The sequence below is a fragment of the Equus przewalskii genome, chromosome 7, assembly GCF_037783145.1.
Source record: "Equus przewalskii isolate Varuska chromosome 7, EquPr2, whole genome shotgun sequence".
In the NCBI taxonomy this organism is placed as follows: Eukaryota; Metazoa; Chordata; class Mammalia; order Perissodactyla; family Equidae; genus Equus; species Equus przewalskii.
Window position 1 is genome coordinate 30,178,406 of NC_091837.1, and position 20,113 is coordinate 30,198,518.

The 20,113-nt window shown below is 44.1% G+C and overlaps 1 protein-coding gene across 14 annotated transcripts in view; it reads left to right on the plus strand.

Annotated features, from left to right (window-relative positions):
* Positions 1–241: 241 nt before the first annotated feature.
* SFSWAP (splicing factor SWAP) overlaps positions 242–20,113 on the plus strand; it is a 79,485-nt gene continuing 59,613 nt past the window's right edge. For 10 of the 14 annotated variants that reach the window (XR_011542490.1, XR_011542494.1, XR_011542492.1 and 7 more), the window contains exons 1-7: positions 242–633; positions 3,179–3,348; positions 3,931–4,062; positions 8,289–8,374; positions 14,505–14,730; positions 15,931–16,043; positions 17,003–17,138. Coding sequence is in view for 8 of the 14 variants with exons in the window: in XM_070629313.1 (XP_070485414.1) it covers positions 416–633; positions 3,179–3,348; positions 3,931–4,062; positions 8,289–8,374; positions 14,505–14,730; positions 15,931–16,043; positions 17,003–17,138 (1,081 nt within the window). In the remaining 6 variants the exon portion in view is untranslated. Of the gene's footprint in view, positions 634–892; positions 3,349–3,930; positions 4,063–8,288; positions 8,375–14,504; positions 14,731–15,930; positions 16,044–17,002; positions 17,139–20,113 lie in introns of those variants that run through there. The other 4 variants (XM_070629317.1, XM_070629319.1, XM_070629318.1 and 1 more) reach the window with 2 other exon arrangements.

Consider the following 20,113-nt stretch of genomic DNA (forward strand, 5'->3'; position numbering starts at 1 on the left):
CTTCTTCCGCCCTGCGCCCCGACCCGCCCGGTGCAGGCGATGCGCGATCCGGAGCCGCACTTTCGCCACTGCCCCGGACAGCCGCCCGAGAAAAGCGACGGCAAAAATGCGCTCTCCCCTGCTCACGACAGATCCTACCGTGGTGGCGCCTGTGAACGCGAAAGGCCGAAGACAAACCATTTTCTAGCGGCTCAAACGGCTCCGAGGGGTAGCGAATCTGCCGGGCCCGCTCGCCGGAAGTAGGGCTGCCCGTCGCCGGAAGTTTCGCTCCCTCCATTTTGTTGCCCGCTATGGCGGCGGTGTTGAGGTTGGGGCCGGGATGCGGCGCTTTTGACTGAGGGGGTAGGCCAGGCAGAGGCATCGGGACATCGGCGCGGCGCAGAAGAGGAGCAGCCTGGACGCCGGGGACGCTGTCATGTACGGCGCGAGCGGAGGCCGCGCCAAAGCCGAGAGGAAAAGCGGCGCGAAGGAGGAGGCCGGGCCCGGCGGTGCCGGCGGTGGGGGCAACCGAGTGGAGCTGCTGGTCTTCGGCTATGCCTGCAAGCTGTTCCGGGACGATGAGCGGGCCCTGGCCCAGGAACAGGGACAGCACCTCATCCCCTGGATGGGGGACCACAAGATCCTCATCGACAGGTCGGTTCCTCCCCCAACCCGTCGGTCCTCCCCTTCCCTCGCCTCCTCGATTCCGTCTGATGTTGACTTGATGGCCAAGACTGAAAGGGAGTTTCTGGAGCCCCTCCCCTGTCCCCACGTCCCCTGGTTTTGGGGGGAGGGGGACGGTGAAACCTGCCTTAAGGCACTGGCTGGAGTTGCGTGTCGCGTCTGTCGCCGGAGGGATCCGCTCTGCTCCCGGGGCCCCTCGCGATCCCTCACCCTTGTCGCTGGGTTCCAGCTGGCGACTCCGCGCGGTGGAAGCTGCCCGATCCCGGGCCCCTCCTGACCGGCGCTCCCGCGGGGTCGTGCGCCGCTTTCCTACCAGCTCGGTGTGGCGGGAGGGCAGCCCGACGCGCCGCACGCTGAGGCCGCGGTTAGAAACCTCTCGGACCCCGTGAGTCAGCCTTGAACCTTTCACGCCCCCAGCGCCCTCCTCTCTGGAGCGCCCGCATTTTGCCGGCCTGACGTTTGACACCCCCGGCCCCTCCTTCCCGCTCTCTGATAACCGGCGAGTTTGACAGATTCAGGCCGAGGGTGAAGTTGTCGATCAGTTGGAGGCCAGTTGACCTCCTGCAGACACTGGCCTTGCTCTTAGGGGTCGTGTTCTTAGGGCTGGTTTCACTGTCTCTTAAAACTGAAGGGTGGTACTGGGATACAGATGTGCTTCTTTTCAAATCAAACCTGCTTTAGGTAATCACCCTGGAGGGTGTTCAGCCACTATGGGCAGAGGGGTCCTGGGACGGGGATTTCTAAAGATGTTTGATTTGAAAAGGATGACATTACATGATGTAGGTTGTTTGCTCCCCTCTCCTCCCCTCCCCTGTTTTTAGTCCCCCTTTCCTTTTCCTCCCCTTTGGGGTTTTTCTGTTTGCTGATTGGTTTGGGTTTTTGCGGTTTGGCAACTTCACTTCTGGGGCCCCGGACTGAAACGCTAACGTGACCAGCCATTAAACGTGGAATAGTCTCTCCAAGTGAAGGAAGCCCATCGTTTGAGACAATTAAAACTGGATTCTACAAAGCCCTGGAACATGACTGTAGGGATGACCTCTGTGCTGGCCAGAATGGACACATTAGTGACCAAATAGGCCTTTTTCTATTCCTGACGTTTCTGTTTGGAGTTAGACCTAGACAACAAGGACTCGTGAAGGGAGGGTTGCCAGTTCAGGTCTGCACCTGATGGCTCCACTCTCTGCTGAAACGTGCTGTGCCTTTAAACCGTGGTTTCTGTTAAATGATGTTGCCTGAGTTGTCAGGCAGCTTGCTTTTCCAAAGTGTTACTTGTGATATTTATTATTAAAGTTCGGTAAGCAGTGAAGTCTGAGCTCTTTATACAGTTTTCCATGTCGTTCTGTATCTGATTTGAGTTAGGCCTTCCAAAGCTAGTGGGGAGCAAACGCTACACATGTATATGTGGAGTATTTTTAAATGATGATCTACATTTGTAAGTTAAGGAGGTTTACATCAAAGTAAAATTTTGAAATTTAATAAAATGCAGTAACTTGGCTACCCTGGAATTTTTGGGCTGTTTTTCTTGTAAATGTCTTTTTTTTTTTTTGGTAGTATTTTTTGGTCCTCATCACAAAAGTCAGCATTAAAAGATTAGGGAGACTTTTGTTTGTCTCTCTACATTTGTTTTTGCAATCCTAAATCTGAACGTTTTAAGTAAAATTCGCTAACTCACTCATTTATTATCTGACAGTTGCACACTGACAGCATCTTCATTGACTCCTTTATGTTAAAAGTATAGCAGAAAGTGCTCTTCTTATTCTTAATTTGACTAAAGTACCTATTGGTCCATGCAAGTAAACATGGATGTGTCTTCATGTATATTATTTCCTGGGGGTGTAAAGTTTAGAAGAAAATATTTATACTGCATCTTCTAATAGTTTTGCTCTGTTTCCAGTGAACCTCCTTAAACTGCATGTATATGTCACTGTTCCTATGTATGTGTGTCTCTCTATCACATAACCCAGCACTTATTTCCTCAGCCAAGTGGCTAGGGGTCGAGCCTAGCCAAGATTTTACCTCCAATGGACGCAAGTTTCTTTGGTGAAGATCTCTCCTGAGAGTTCGGGACTAGCAGAAAGAAGCGAGGAAATTTCGACCGTTTGGTTCTTACGGATAGGTATTTATGTATTCGGTTTGTGTGAATGTAAGCTATGATATTTGACTTTTCCAGAAAAAAATTTTTTTTTTGCAAATGGCATTGAATGGTTGATCAAACCATAAACGGTAAGAATTGCCAGTGAAATGGATACCATTTATGCTATTAAAGGATCGTTTACCTTTAATTGTAAATTTGATCATATTGTAGAAAGGAATTTAGACTTTGTTAAGATAACTTGAGTTTAAAAGTAGGTGAGATATGACTAGCCAAATTCAATATAAATCTGAGAAGCATTTTTGTGTTTGTTTTAATATTTTTATTTCTTTATTTTAATCGGTAAGTATGTATATAAAACATCACACAGACACCAACCTAGACGTTAATTTCTTTCCGTTGACCAGTGTGTTCATATTACAGATATGATGGGCGCGGTCACCTGCATGACCTTTCTGAGTACGATGCTGAGTATTCCACATGGAACAGAGATTACCAGCTCTCTGAAGAGGAGGCACGAATAGATGCCCTGTGTGATGAAGAGAGGTATTTAGCCTTGCATACGGACTTGCTTGAGGAGGAGGCAAGGCAAGGTACTGCTCAAGAAAAACTTACTTAAGCAACAAACTTTTAAAAATTTTTTAAGTATTTAAAAATTTACTCCCATTCATTTTTTTATACTCACTCTTTCTGATATTATCTTGACAGTACCCAGTGGAGTGGAAAAACAGGAGTCTTTGCGTTCTGAGAGGACCTCAGGATAGTTTATATATAGAGCCACAAAGAATTTTCCCAGCTTTTGAGGGCAGACTGGGATTTGAAAAAACAAAAACCAAACTCTTTAACTGTTCTTCTTTAACAGTATCGTATAAACTAAATATTGATGTTCTTGTCTTTGCCTTAACAATCTTTAATGCAGTTCTTAATCCCCAAATTTCTCAGCAGGAAGAAATTGTCCACAAAAGACGTGTGTTCTGCTGTCTGTGGTAAACATGTACTGGCAAAAGTACATATTGATAGATATGAAGTGTGAATTTTTAAAAGCATTTTTGCCTCAAAAAGAGGTTGAAAAAAGTGTGTTGTATGCTTTACTGATAGCTACAACTTTAGCAATGTATAAAATTTTTCTCAGTAAATTTCCACGTTTGTTGATAAAATTCTCGTTTTTATTCAAGAGGAAGAATACAAGCGCTTGAGTGAAGCCCTAGCAGAGGACGGGAGCTATAATGCGGTGGGATTCACTTATGGTAGTGACTATTATGACCCGTCAGAACCCACCGAGGAAGAGGAGCCTTCTAAACAGAGAGGTAAGAGAGGAGCACTGCCTGGGGGTGTTGGGCAGTGCTGCACACGTAGTGCTAAAGTCTTCAGAACTCAGGTACGGAGACCGAGCCCTGAGAACATCACTGTGACACACAGAACATTGGTGGCATTCCTTCTTAGGGTAGAAAACTAAAAGCTAGAAAACAGATTGTTAATGGAGATGGAAAGTGAATTCAGACTTCCATTATCTGCGTTAGATCTCGTGCCTTTCCATTTATTTCTCTTTGATTGAGGTAACAGGAAATTACTCACTCTGGATTCTTGGTTTCTAGATTGATGATATATGCGTTGAGATCAGCAGTGATTTTGTTCCTGGGGCATTTCAAGGATAGGCATTAACTACCTGCATGCTAACCTGCTTCTTCATTCCCCTCCACAGCTGAAATAATGGCAGGTGTCCAGTGGAAGGACACCTGTGGAGTCAGTTATTACTAAACAGAAAGGAGCACAAGATACCCTGCTTGGGCTTGGTAGGCTGTAGGACATATGCTTAACCACAGTGTCATAAAATAATATTTACATTAAATTAAAGATTTAAATTTACACTTTTGTGGATTAACTCTGGGAACTTTGAATATAAAAAAATAGTGCCACTAAAAATCTGGACTCAGTACAGGAACAAATATCTTTAGTTGTTTTGGTAAATCCTGAGAGCACCATTCTTACAGCCCTGTATAATTATCAGTCGTTAATTATCAATAATGGTAACACAAACCTGAAACATTAAGGATGGATCACTATGTTCAGTATATTCTGTTTAAAGAGAAGGAGAACTTTAACTTTAGAAAACCATTCAAATGTTTAGAAGAATAAACTGGAATCACATACACAGATTTAATTTTAGAGATAAGTGAATCTATTATTTGGGACTTAATTGGTTTCTCCTTAAGTGACAAACCTCCTAACAAGTATGAAGTAGTTATAGCAGTTTAATGTTAAAACAAAATGCTGTCTGCCTTGTGTGGTGCAGCTGCCCTGGGGTTCTCCTGTCCCCTTCAGCAAGGGGCATGATCTTGGCAGTACAAGAGGATGTGGGGGCAGACTCGTCCAGGCACTTGCCTTATTGCCCGCCCTTGTCATCCTGCTCTTTATTTTGTGGGCAAAAGAGTCACTGTTGCACGGCTGTGTTCTATGAGCTTCTAAAGAGACTTTTCAAATGTAATTTTAACTGTGTTTGAGTTAAAGCCTCGTTAAGGTATTTAACACCTTTTGCATCGACGTTTGGACCTATCTGTACCAAAGAAGTTATGATGCACAGAAATGTTCTTGCATGTCTAAGAAATAAACACTTATTCCTTTATCCAGAATAAGTTACCCATTTTAGGGTGCTGAATAGCTCAGATTTTGCTGTGTCATCTCTGAACCATATGCATTATATCTGCCTTAAATACATAGTGTTTTCATCAGAAGGAAGGAATGCACTCTGTCAACATTTCACAAGGGAGGAATTAAAATTTGTAAAGACCACATGTCTTTGCAAGATCAAGTGGACTATCTTTGCAAAAGTCCATAATGTTCATTTCGTAACATTCTGGATTAGGAATCAGCAAACTATGACCTGAGGCCCAGTAGGTGTGTTTTTGTAACATTTTATAGGAACACAGCCATGCTCATTTGTTTGTGTATTGTCTATGCGGCTTTTGCACTCCCAATGGCCGAGTTAAGTAGTTGAGACAGAGACCATGAGGCCTGAAGAGCCAGAAATATTTACTGTCCGGCATTTTATAGAAAGAGGTTGCCAGCCCCTGTTCTCGGTGTTGGACTGTTGTCTCAGTGTAATTATTGAGCTAAATGATATAAACTTGGTTATTATTACTGAATTTTAAGAACTTCAAGGTGACTTAGTTTCTCTTCCAAGTTTTAGTATGCTTTTTCTTTAACGTAAAGTTCTCTTTAGTATTTTATAAAGTTTTTTCTTTCTGTAATCACATTCTCAAAACTTTATTTTATATGCTGATTAATTTTTTTAATGGAAGTTGGGCCCTTGTAAAATTTACAGCTTGCCTTTTTATGTTTAACTCGCACTAATATAAATAAAATGCCACATATATAAATAAACGTGATACACACACACACATGCTTGTATACCTATATACACACACGTGTGCATTTAATAGAATTCAGATTGGTAGCCAATGGCACTAACAGCCAAATTTTACTTTACTGTTGCATTATCTTAAAATTAAAAAATACACTAATTTTTTTTATTTTCCTGAGTCAGCATCAGCATGTCTAAATGTTCCTTGATTTTCAAAGTTAAACTATTGTCCTGGCAATTTTGAATATTTTAAAACCTCTTGATACCAACCAGAAGTGTTTTAATGACACCTTTATTTCTATGTAACTTAACTCCTCTCTTCCTTTTTGTAGCATTCTGTTTTCAGCCTGTTTCCTATCCTTCAGATTTTCATAATTTTTTGTCATTATTACATATCCGTTTTTTTTTTTTTAAAGATTTTATTTTTTTTCCTTTTTCTCCCCAAAGCCCCCTGGTACATAGTTGTATATTCTTCGTTGTGGCATGTGGGATGCTGCCTCAGCGTGGTTTGATGAGCAGTGCCATGTCCGCGCCCAGGATTCGAACCAATGAAACACTGGGCCGCCTGCAGCGGAGCCCGCGAACTTAACCACTCGGCCATGGGGCCAGTCCCTACATATCCATTTTTTTAAATGAGGAAGGTTATTTGAATTTATGTGAATCTTAGTTAGTATTGCAATGGTTGGTGGTTGTTTTGTGCTACTAAAGCCGTTTTTCTGTACATAAAGTTATGTGTAGGAGCCAGTCTGTGTGACCCACTTGTTCCAAACAGCTCTTTCGATTCAAACAGCTTCACTTTTGTGAACAAATTCTAAGGAAAGGTTATTTGAACAAAGTTTCCATCACTCATTTTACAGAGATACAGTAAAAGTTATATTTTAATACACCTTTGGCCTCATTCCCAAAGACAGTTTAAGTTGTTACTTGGCATGTTGCAAACTGCCATTTCTAATATCTTCCACTTGCACTGTGTCATTTGGTTATTGGAGCTGAAAAATGGGGTTGTTGACAACAGGGAGTTTTCAGGCCGTAGTAAATCTCTGGTTCTTAGGAGAGAACAAGGGTGCTTAGCAGAAACAAGTGGGACTCTGTTAAATAACTCTTAATAGGAATTTATAATCAACCTGTATTTTATCACACTGCAATACCCAGGTTTTTATGTGTGATGAAACATGCTTAAAATTCCTCTGGCTTCACAGAAGAAGTAGGTTTGATAGCATACCTTTGAAATTGTTCATCTCTTCAAAAGACTTCGTTGTGTATGATGGAAACATTTGTTTTGATGAAGATTTAATGTTTGTTTACTTAGTCACCTTTTTTAAAAGAAAAACCTATGTAGATGTTGAAATCCTTAAAAATGTTAACTTTCATAAATTTTTTACTATACTTTTGTACATTTCACGGTGTCCTTTTAAATTGGTGATCACCTGAGTGATTGAGATGTATGTAAGTGCCTGAGAATTCAGAAAGGTATAATGTGTAGTGCCTTGTCTAATACATAGTAGACAAATGTTTGTTAAATGAATTGTAAATGAATAAATGGAAATGGAAAAAATACGTCTGGTGATTTGTGAAAGAGAGGTAGTTTGCTTGGGTGGCGAGGTCTCAGAGATTTTACAGTTCAATGGTGAAAATCATTTATCTCGGAATTGAGCTGTGCCGTGTGCTCTGCCTGGCACTTGGGAATCCACAGAGACAGTGTGAGGGGAGATCTCAGCAGTGCCAGGTAAACACATGCACAGGTCAGAGAGGCTGCAGAGAAGGAGAACTGCTAAGTGCAGAGCATCATGGTGGAGATGCTCACACGCATTGTCTCACCAAAACCTCACCACATGGCCCTGGGAGTGGATGCTGCTACTGCATTTGTAGGGAGGATCTAACTGAGGTGGGGAGCAGTGGGAGTACTTGCCTGGGGTCCCAGAGCTAGCTATCATCTGCCCCAGGTGCACACTCTTCGACTGCACCACCCGCCTCTGGGGTTTGATGAAGTGACTGTGCTTTCATGTGGTGGAATAGAACAGCAAACTGGAAGGTGTTTCTAGAGGTAATGATGGGTGGAGAGGTCAAGAACCAGCTAATGCCAGTCACTGCTCCCCTCATGGTTGCTTATTATTGGCGGGCACCAGCTTTCCTAGCCGTTGTTCTGAAGTGTTATGTTTTCTTTTTATACAGAAAAAAATGAGGCTGAAAATTTAGAGGAAAACGAGGAGCCTTTCATTGCCCCTTTAGGATTGAATGTCCCGCCTGACGTGGAGCTGGTATGTGTGTTTCTCCTTCACAATACGGTCATTCATGTCACTGTGTATCATGAGTTGCTACTTGTGTGACAGCCCATGGTAATCATAAGTGTGAGGTATGTAATGCTGTAAAATCATTTCTGAGTTAATGGAGAGAAAATCAGCCCCTGCCTATTTTCCTGTAAAGAAAAGGGGAGTAATTAAAGCAAAATCACTACGCCAGAGCACCAGCGACTTGAGGAGCTGGCTCTCAGAGATCATAGGGTTGAATCCCCAGTTTTACCAGCATGGAGAACCCGAGTCAGAACTACTGGTGTGTAGGCTGATAGCCATGTTTGGACGTGAAGACAGTCTTCCTCCGGGCAGCGTGGCTTTCAGGAGAGTGGCTTTGCTCTGGCTTTTCTGGAGTGGTTTGGTGGACACTTAGGGCAGGTTGCTTTACCTTCTGTGTTCTTGGCGCTCAATTTTCCACCCTCTTTTCCTCTCCGTTGTCACTGGGCCTGTGGCGTCTCCAGGAGGCCCTTGCCCCCATGGGGAAATCCTGGGTGGATTCCTCCTGGTCTGAGTCCTCGGCCACCGGTTGTCAGCACAGCTGAGTCTCTAAGTCACATTGAGCTCACCCCACCATTTCGGCCACATCCTGTTAAGGTAAATTATAATGGGCCTCATTGAGAGCTTTCCACGTATAATGCTCATAACCCGTAAGGTAGCTGCTGTTACTCTCCCCATTCAGATGGAGACAAGTGAAGAATTTGGCTTGAAAATGGCAGGCAGGGACTCAAACCCCTCGTCTTTATTGTGTTGTCATCAGGAGTCACCATGCTTTATGGGCGTTTTTTGTGTTTATTAGGGATATGTAAAATACTTTTGTTGTGTACATACTTGGGAGGGCTATTTGTGCTCATTGTAAAGTTTCTTTTTTGGAGTTTTCCTAACTGGATTGCAAGAGCTGTGGATGCAGATATTCCAGGTTCTTGTTTGTGTCCTGCACACTGAATCTTTGGATATACGGTGAATGCTGCAAACTGCCCCCAGGAAGAGTCTCTTACGTTCTCCCCACCCTCACTTGCTACCACCCTGATCCAGCTCAGCCTGGATTTGATGGTTCCTGTCCTTTTTTTCTTTTACTTTTTTTTGAGGGGGGGGGTGGGGTGAGGAAGATTGGCCCTGAACCAATATCTGTGCCAGTCTTCCTCTCTTTTGTGTGTGGGATGCTGCCACAGCATGGCCTGATGAGTGGTGTGTAGGTCCGTGCCCAGGATCTGAACCTGTGAACCCCAGACTGCCGAAGCAGAGCACAAACTTAACCACTCCCCCACCGGGCCAGCCCCTGTCCTTCATTTTGATGTGATGACAGGAGATAGCAGAGTAGCCTGTTAATTCCTGTCTCTGCCCTTTCCTTCCTTCACTCACTCATTTGCGTAGCCTCTCCTTTCCTTCCTCTTTTTTCTTACAAATATGAGTAAGAAGTTCTGTGGATTTTGCCAAGTGGAATTACTACTTGTGTTTGCTTCCCCCCGTTTCCACCATTGATTAGTTTGCTATAGTTTGAGCTGAAAATTTTACTCAAGATTTGGTAGCCTAAGACTTATGTTAAAATATTTTCTATGTATTGTTGTGTATTGTATTCCTACTTGTTCTGGAATATATTGTTTATGCTGTGTGGCAGACCCGTTGTAAATGGGTTGCTCCTTTACCTATGTTTAATGCTAAAGACTTTTATTTGAGGTTGACTGTATGGAATTTTATTTATTTTTGATATGGAAGATTATTTTTTTACTTTTATGCAAATATAAATATAGAGGTGTAATATTTTGTTACCTTATTTATTTCCCATTAAAATATTTAATGGCTTGTATTCTCAGCTAAAGTAAGCATCACTAAGCTGTTTAATGGTTTACCAGACCTGAAAATATTCCCTGCCCATTGGAGAGCAAAGTCAGCCCAGTGTCTAGTGATTTGCTCTCTTAATGTTGAAGCGTGTCTTCCAAAAGTATTATAGAACGGCCTCTTTAGTAGGAAATTGTTTGAATTATGTAGAAACTGTATTTGAGTGCTTATTAGGTTGCTGACATGCAGCTTTCTTTTCCTTTATGATAGTGTCAGTATTTCATTCTTCACAATTATTGTGATTTGGGGGCAGTGGTTCATGGTATAAATTATACACTGTGGTGTCCACATTAGTGGAGAACATGTAGAAGACAGAGGTGTTCTCATCGTTCATTCTGCTTGGGTGACTAAAGGCTGAAATTGCTGGCTTGTGTTTAGATGGACAGTTGCTGCCTTTAGTGGGCAGGAGTTGCTCTAACTGCTGGCCATGGCAGGTGGGGCGCTTGGTAAAGAGAGTAGGTGCTTTAGAGGAATTCTCCCTGGTTTTTAAACTAGACTTTTGGATTAGACCTCAGGAGGTTTTGTGTGAAGAGTAAGGAGTAGTTAGAAATTCCAGCACTCTGGGAGGCACATGTTGGCATCTGCTGGAGACTGGCACCTCTGGGGCTGTCCTCCTCAATGAACCCCACACAGCCCTCCCTCCTGAGTCCGTGTCTGCTGGGCCTCTAGACCTGAGCCCCTGAGGTGACCTCACGTCTTTATTTTAGTTTCTCATAGAGACTCTGTGGTGTATAATTTGTGTTTCATGGGAAGTAAGAACCTTTTTTTTCCCCGAGTATGTAGCCCAGCGTCGTTTGACCCGACATCATGTCTTCAGTCATCTGTTCCTTTCCCAGGGACCTGAATGCCCATCTGTGTCACCTCCTGAGTTCTGCACATGCCTGAGCCTGTTTCTGGGTGTATTCTGCTCCATCCCTGGTTGAGTTGGGTCGTGTTGGTGTCCCCCACACCTGGCGCACACCTGGAGCACTGCTGGGAAGATAGAGAGTGTCTCTCACCCACCAGAGACTCCACAGGTGGCACAGGTTGAATCCTGAGCCCAAACGTTGCTTCCACAAATAATGCTTGCAGGTGCACGGGGTTGCGTGGACCTGCCTGTTTTGTAGCATCTCACCTTTCACTCAGGTCAGCCGTGAGGGCCAGAAGTGCTGCTGCTCAACAGACCCATTAGAATGCATTTCTAAGGGAAATGTGCTCATTTAAACACATTTTATGGACAAAAGGAAAAAGGGGAGAAGGATTCAATATATAATTGCCATCACATGCAGTGTTTCTGTCTGTTAGATTAATAACAACAACATAAGATAACCATCTGTTGAACACGTACTGTGCCCCAGTTGCTGTGCAAAGTGCTTTACTCACATTCTCACTGAGTCCTCACAATACCAGTACCTCTGTGAAGGAGATACAGTGGTTGTCCCGTTTCCAGATGGTGGGAAGTTCCAGATGAACCTCCAGATGCTGAGGTTCAGAGCGGTTTGGGGCAGCTGTCCCTGGTTAGGCATGTAAGGGTCAGCCTGCAGTTCCCGCCGAGTGGCTGCCCCAGAGCTCTGAGCCACTGAAGTTAGGCTTTACTGAATGTCCTTCTGATTAGAGCATTATTTTCACCATAAATTAAGGTGCTGGATTGCCACGGGGTGTAAGGGTGGGGAGGAAAAAGAAACTTGATTTGCTCTTCCATTCCTGTGGAGTCACTATGTTCCTTTATGGTGTCAGATTTTGAATCTTGTTTCAAAAGACCTTTCCCACCCCTGTTAAAACTATTTTCCAATATTTCCTGCTATTACTTCTATAATTTTGTTTTTGCAATTGAATTATGACTTGATCTGATAATTATTTTGGACTCTAAGTGAAATAGGCATTAGTTTTTCTCCTCTGATCACAGCGGAGAGGGCTTGCCCAGCTGCTCCAGGGGTCCCTCCTGTATTCACCCCACCTTCCATCCTGGGCCACCTGGTCCTGGTCTCCGGCTCCAGGCATCTGAGCTCCAGCATTTTCCAAAGCTCTGAGGAAACCTCACACGGTTTCCTCATAGTCTCCCATTTCCCAGTGCCTGCTCTGGAGTTTGTAGGGCTGCATTAATTGCATTTTGTAGGAACAGGAAGGTGTTAGCCCACTTTCTTGGGTTCAGTCACTTTCTTAAAGCCTTTCCCATTGGGTTTAAATTAGAACAGCATTTTCCCCTTTATCAGTCAGTCTTTGTAACACATGCGTATTTCTATGTTGCCTGTATCCTTAAGATTCCATTTTATAGTAGAAATAAACAAGATGTTCTAAAGTAGAAAAGGATTTATCTAAAACTTAAATGATAAAGACAGCAAAGAATAGTTTTTCCAAACCAAGCGTTTTTATCTCATATCCACTGGCTCTGGTAGGAGATCTTGAAGGATGTTCATAAGGTGCTTTGTTTTTCTATAATCATTATTGCTTTTTAACTCCTAGAGCCGTAATATTACAGCATAAATGGGCCTCCTTTTAAGAAATTTTAGACCAACAGATTGGTTTGGTCAGAATGCCTCTACTGAGGGGGATAATCTTATTTTCCTTTAAGGATCAATATTCTGACGTGATCATTAATAATTGACATGTGGGGGCCAGCCCTGTGGCCAAGTGGTTAAATTCACGTGCTCCGCTTCAGTGGCCCATGGTTTCATGGGTTTGAATCCTGGGAGCGGACATGGCACCGCTCATCAGGCCATGGTGAGGCGGCATCCCACGTGCCACAACTAGAAGGACCTGCAACTAAAAAATATACAACTATGTACTGGGGACATTTGGGGGAGAAAAAGCAGAAAAAAAAATAGATAAATAATTGACGTGTATATGGAATACAGTATTTCAAAAGTTAATCTTGCTTTTTGGCCAAAGCCAATGAAAATCTGTATCAGGATTCATACTTCAGTGCACAGTGGGCCTTTATCATGCAATCTAGTTTATTTTGTGATCAGTAAATAACATTAATTTTAGGCATTTATCCTATTTAACTGCAAAGGATGTTATTAATTCAGGAATTAAATCTGGGAATTAAGGTGTTTATTTTATGAAGGATGTGGCCCTGAAATTGCAGTAAGCATCTTGAATTCTTAAGTCCCCATTTTTAATGAGAATAATTTCCCGCTTTATTTGCATGTAATTTTCTAGTGTTAATCTCTTTGTTGATATTAAAAGTATTTTAGATGTATGGCTTCCAGCTTTGGGTCTGACAGTTCCATTGTGGGTAGGAAGTGCTAAGCGCATATCAGGAGCCTGTGCAGGGAAGAGGCAGGGCTTGGCTCCCAGTAATAAACAAGGCAGCAGGATGACTCACCTCCCAGTTGAAAGTGAGACCCTCCCTGCTCTGGCCAGACCACACCCAGATGGGCTTCTCTATGGGACTTTACTTTCAAAGGGAATGTCGATGAACTGGAGCCATGAGCTGGGTCTTATGGGGAATAGGAAGGAAGAATGTGGTGAGGAAGAGTTTAGGTACAGAACATGAGCATGTGGCTTTCTTCAGATGTTCAAAGGGCTCTTTGCCAAGCTATAAAAACTAGCCCCCGGGGCCAGCCCCTTGGCCGAGTGGTTAAGTTCACAAGTTCTGGTTCAGGTCCTGGGCACTGAGCTAGCGCCTCGTCAAGCCATGCTGAGGCAGTGTCCCACATAGCAGAACCGAAAGGACCTACAACTAGAATGTACAGCTGTGTACTGGGGGGCTTTGGGGAGAAGAAAAAAAAAGCAAGAAGATTGGCAACAGATATTAGCTCAGGGCCAGTCTTAAAAAAAAAAATACAACACTCCTGTTGGGGAAAAAAAAAAAGCCCCAGCTAAGAAAAAGGAAAGAGGAGTGATTCTTAGATCCTTGAGAAAGTTGTTGAAATGTGTGCCCCTCTCCACAGAAAAATACTTACATATATGCAAAATTTGCATACAATTTCCGAGGATTTACAACCCCTTGAATCCTATCACAGAACCCGGTTAAGGACCCCTGTTATATGGAAATATGTTGATTTGGTGCAAAAAAGAGTGCCTCCCATCCGTTCCACAAAGCTGGAATGGCCTGCCTCGGAAGGTGAATTTCCTCCCCACAAAATACTGTGAAATTCAGAAATAGACTGAGTGTCACGTAACCAGGGGCAGGGCCAGAATCTGTTCAAACTGGACTCTTCCCATTGAAATGTCTCTTGTTTCTTATAATTGACAGTGAAACCAGCATTATTTCTATGTTTTACGTCATGTGGCCAGTGGAAAAGAGGATAATGTGAATGTGTGTGTTTTCTCGTAGCCACCAACAGCCAAAATGCATGCTATCATTGAGCGCACCGCCAACTTCGTATGCAAACAGGGAGCACAGTTTGAAATCATGCTGAAAGCCAAGCAGGCCCGAAACTCTCAATTTGACTTTCTACGTTTTGATCACTACCTCAACCCCTACTACAAATTCATCCAGAAAGCTATGAAAGAAGGACGATACACGGTACTGGCAGAAAACAGAAACGAGGACAAAAAGAGTATGTGACCCTGTCTGTCCTGTTCAGACTCTGCGCCTGGGGCGGGGGCGGGGCAACTCTGGGAAGGTATAACGACAGTCATTGTTATGGATACCGGGTTGAAGTCTGCACTTTAGAGTTTCCAGAATGTTTGTGAAATCTTGCCCTTAAGGCATGATGGTTAACCCTGCTGGTGCACGTGATACAGTATAAAACTCTTCTTGATAAGTCTTGAAAATACGTTAGATTCTTAATTAACGTTTTATAGATGGGTGAAATGTAGTGAAATATTGATGCCCTCGGGCCCACCGCGTGGTGCAGAGGTTACATTCACACGTTCTGCTTCGCGGGCAGCTTGGGGTTCACAGGTTCGGATCCCAGGCATGGACCTATGCACCACTCATCAAGCCATGCTGTGGCCGGCATCCCATGTAAAGTAGAGGAAGATGGGCACGGATGTTAGCTCAGGGCCAGTCTTCCTCAATAAATATATATGTGTATATTGATGCCCTCAGAGCATAATCATCTGGTTGGAAGTGTTTCCTGTCATTTTGGCTGATTCACTTTCTGTAGAGCAAACCGTGACTCGTGCTCAGTGGGTTATTGCAGCAATACCCTCGCTCCAGGCCTAGGGCCTGGAGTGGAATCATACTCCTCCACAGATCACTTGTACTGTTTTTTTACCCATCTCTATGTTAAGCTGTCGTTTTTATGACGGTGTCTAAATTTGGATGCTTGCTACAAAGGCCAGTCAACTCTCGTCAATAACATTGAGAGCAACAGTCTCTGTGTCTGCCGTTGAATTTTTCTCTCTTCGGTTGAAACATGATTTTCAAAGTCAGTCATATAAATCTTACTACAGATTGTATCTTTTCTATGATTGTTCTGGTTTTTAAAACTATTCCTGTTGTTTTACCTTTCATAATCAGTAAGATTTTTGCCTTTTTCTAAAAATTAAACTATACAGTGTCTCCCAACTAGGGAGCTCTGGGGGGAGTTTGCTGCAGGGCCAGGTTGTGCTCCTTTCTTCCTCCTGACTTTCTGCTGGACACCTTGGGTGGCCACGTTACAGGGGAGATTTTCAAAGGTGTTTTTGGGACAGATAACCGAGAAATGACTACATGTAGCTCTGCCTTTGTCTGCTTCTCGGTTTTTACATAGTTTATTTGTGTCTTGTCTCTTCCTATACGCCAAAATCGTGAAATGCACTTGTGCTTTCAGAGTCAGGGGTCAGCTCTGACAATGAAGATGACGATGACGAAGACGACGGCAGTTACCTGCACCCGTCTCTCTTTGCTTCCAAGAAGTGTAACCGCCTAGAAGAGCTAATGAAGGTTTTTATCTCTTTATTGAACTGTATTTTTTATGCAGTAACAAAACAGCTAATTTAATTTTGTAAAATTATTAGGCATTTCTTCTGTATGATAGCTGTATCTTATTTTATCGTCATTGAGGTATCATTTGCATTTTTGTTTTTAGCTTGGTGGCAAAGGGTTTGCTTCGTTTATTTCTTACATATTCTCATTTTATAAAATTCATGAGTGCGTTATTTTTATTTTACCGTAATTTTACCATTTGGGATATTTAGAATAGGAGAATGTCAGTTAAGACTGGGAAATTGTTTTGTCATGTAGATTTCATTATAATAGGATTAGATTTTACAGCTGTTCAGTGCTGCTTGAAATAATTCGTTACCTTCACAGGTAACAGAATATGTTACCTGAAAGCATAAACTTTTTCTTCTGATCTTCTCCTCATCCTTACTATAAAGGAGTCACTCATCATTGTCCTGTGGTTAATTCACACCACTCATACTGGGTTTTGTGAAATAAAAAACAGGAGTCTGTTAGACTTAAGCATATCATTTCAACAGTCATGTAGTGTGGCTGAGCCCTTCAAGGAATGATTGTTGATTGATTGGACTTCAAAAGCTGTTGGTGATTAAAAATCAGAAATTTCTTTAAAGAAGGACAAAGTTTCAAGTTTTGAGTGAATTTGGACGCTCGTACTTTTATCAGTAGCAGTCTAGTCTAATCATCCCTCCTTCCTTTCCTTACTGGTTTTTAGGAAGATTGAGGTTATCTGTTTACCCAGTTCCTCTGGAGCTCACAACTAGCTAGAGTACTTTGCCACAGTCAGGACCTCCATGTGTGCAGGTGCGTGTGTGCACGTGCTGAGGTTGCTGAGGTGCATACACTGTTTCCTAAAGTTGAGCTGAGGCTTCTTGCCACAGAAGTGTTCTGCGTGTCTCAGAATACAGAAAATAGAGTGACCGTGCATTCTCTCTCTGTAGCCTCTGAAGGTGGTGGACCCGGATCACCCCCTTGCGGCGCTGGTCCGTAAAGCCCAGACTGACAGTCCCGCCCCCACCCCACCCACAGCAGATGGCGGAGCCGTGCAGCCCTCCCAGGTGGAATACACCACTGACTGTGAGTACCTCGCTGTGTGCGAGTATCTCACCGTGCACCCCCCAGCCTGCAGCAAGCTTCAGGGCTTAACCAGCAGGCTGTCACGGGGCGGGGAAGCAGGCAGTGTGGGTCTGGTAGAGGTGCCATGAGGAGCCCAGATCCTTGGGTCTTCCTCTTTAGGCTTCCTTAGCATGTGGCCTCGTCCTTTTGCGTCTCACCTAATGTTGGCAAGATGGCTGCTTCATCTCCAGCGTCAGCTCTGTGTTTCAGCAGGACGGAGAGGAAAGGCAATGGCAGAAAGCAGGTGCTGGGTGACTCTGCCCCTCTTCAGAGAACCCTCCAGAAGTCATGCCTGGTGACTTCCTGTAACTCATGGGCCAGGACCATGTCACATGGCCTTCCCATCACTGCTGCCCTAAACAAAATCAAAGTTCTGTCAAGAGGAATGGGGAGAATGGACACTGGTGGACGTGGTGTGTTGTCTGCCATGGTTGCTTTCTTGAAAAAGACACAGCTTAAGACAGCATATGATATCCCCCTCAGAATTAGTTACACTTCTTACTTATTCTCTCTGATTGCTAGTGTTTTGTCTTTTTAATTACTTAAAGATTATTAATAGAAGGCAAATTTTGAAGTTCTATTCAAGAAGTCATTTGAAAGTATTTGATTTTGAGCTCATTATCAGGTCTTTTTTAAGTGGTTTTATTCAGAGGTTAAATATTGAATGAGAGAAGAAGCTTTGGCAAAGCCCCAGGAATTCATGTGTTCAGCCTGCTTCACATGGAAATCTGATATAATGAATCCATCTATAAAGCTTGTCATTTTCAGTTAAAGATTGGAAAATCAGCCTGAGATTAATTCTCTTTTAAAATGTAAGCTCCTCATTATTTAGGACCAAGCTTTTGTTAAAAATGTTAACAGTGTTCTTTTGCACTTCCCTTCTAGCACTGCCATGCAATTATGTGTAATTTCAGTGTGCTGAATTAACATTTTTAGACTTTAAAAATCAGTTACTTGAGTGAATGTCTGCGTATGTCCTAAAAAAAACCTCTTAAAGAACTCAGGTAATTTCTTTAAACGATTAAATCAGGTCAAACCAAATTTCTTTAGATGTTCAAATCAAAGAGCAGATCTTGTGTCATGCAGTTGCGTCTTCGTGATTGGGGTCCAGTGTCAGTGCATATTGTAAACATCACGAAAGGCAGTTACCCCGCGGCGTTCTGTAAGTCACTCATAGTGCCCGTGCTCGCGGCTACCCACAAGGTGTTCTATAAGACAGTCATAGCGCCGTATTCACGGCTACCCAAGAGGCGTTTTGTAAGTCACTCATAGCGCCCATACTCATGGTTATCCCCACGGCGTTCTGTAAGTCACTTATAACGCCTGTACTCGTGCGTCTGTCCTTGCGGCTACCCCTGAGGCCGTCTGTAAGTCACTCACAGCGCCTGTACTCCTGGTGGGGATCATTGTGTAGATGCCCACACAGATGAATCAGGAGGCAGGAGTGACCAGGAGATTCTGCTCCCATCTTACATCAGTCCAGGGTGTGAGTTCGCTGAGTGGAACGTCTCTCCAGTGTCCGAGCTTTCCTTTTTCAAACCTGTCTAAATTTCTGTAAGTTCAGTGCAGTGCACATCCTCTAGATTGCTAAAGCTGTAACCTTTGTTGCATGGGAAAAGGATAGGAGTTCGGGGCAAGGTGACCATGCCCGTGATTATTCATTCTGCTTCTCACCGTGAATATACAGTTAAATGCTTGGGTCACTAATGGTGTGATATGTCTGCAGACCCTACAGGGCTGGGGCAGGTGGGGGGGACCAAGCCAGCAGTGGAGCAGGCTGAGAGTAGCTGCTCTGTGACACGCGGTTTTACTGTGAGATCCCATGGTCTGGTTGGTGACGATGTCCTGTGTGATGTAATGGCAGTGTGGAAGATCAGAGGGGTGGGCAGGTTCCAGGGAGCTCACTGCAGGGCTCCTGGAGCTGCACTGACCTCAGTCCCTCCCATGGCCCACTGAGGGCCCCGAAGGCCAAGGTGAGCCGTGACAGCCTCTGCCCCTGGGAGAATCCCACACTTGCTCTGTGCAAACCCTGCAGGCCATTCCACAAGTGTGATGTCCTGATTCCCTGTGGTTCAGCCAACAGATGTGATGTCTTGGTTCTTTGCCTGACACATGACCCGCAATAGGAAGTGTCCCAGCACTCTTGTCCTCAGTAAAATAGTTGTTTTGACATTTGACATCCATCTTTTCCTTCACATGGTGCAAGAGTGACAGACACGTGTAGGACAAGGTGTTTGGGGGTGGTGCCTGGTGTTTAGGTTTTAGACCAACGCCCTGCATTGGGAGCCAGCCTTAACGTCTAGCCTGTCTAGCCCAGCAGAGATGAAGGAGTAGTGCTGACAGAACCCGTGGCTGATTAGATGTGGATTGTGGCCGTGCCAGAAGGCAGGAACCAAATTCCAGATTTTCCAGAAAAGCAAGAAATCCAGAAGGACAGTTTACAAATGTCAGCAGTGAATTCATAGTCTGTAAAATTACAAGGCAGTCCATCAAAACATTGGCAAAACAGGTGCTGCTCATAGGTGCCTGCCCGCGTCCAGCCTCTGCTGTGGATGCAGGTGGAGTCCTGGGCACAGGGGCAGCAGGACAGCAGGGCATCACAGAGCTTCTCCACGGAGTCCATGGTCAGCTAGGGCCAGGGAAGGGGGCTCTAAAGTACAATTCCAGTTTCACAGTGAACACATTGTTACCGGAAGTGACAGCAGTTTTGTTAAAGGGTGGAGGACAAAAGCTGGACTACAAATGGGTGGTGCAGAAATGGAGACCTGAGTGCAGACGTCCTGTGAAACTCAGCTCTGAAGAGGGGAGGGGGCAGTGCCTGCCGGAGAACAGGCGTCCCCTTGAGAGTGCCCTCCATGAGCATTGGCCTTTAGGGTCACCATGACAACTGCCTTCCAGGATCCAGGAGTCGCAGGGTGGGAGAGGTGGCCTGGATG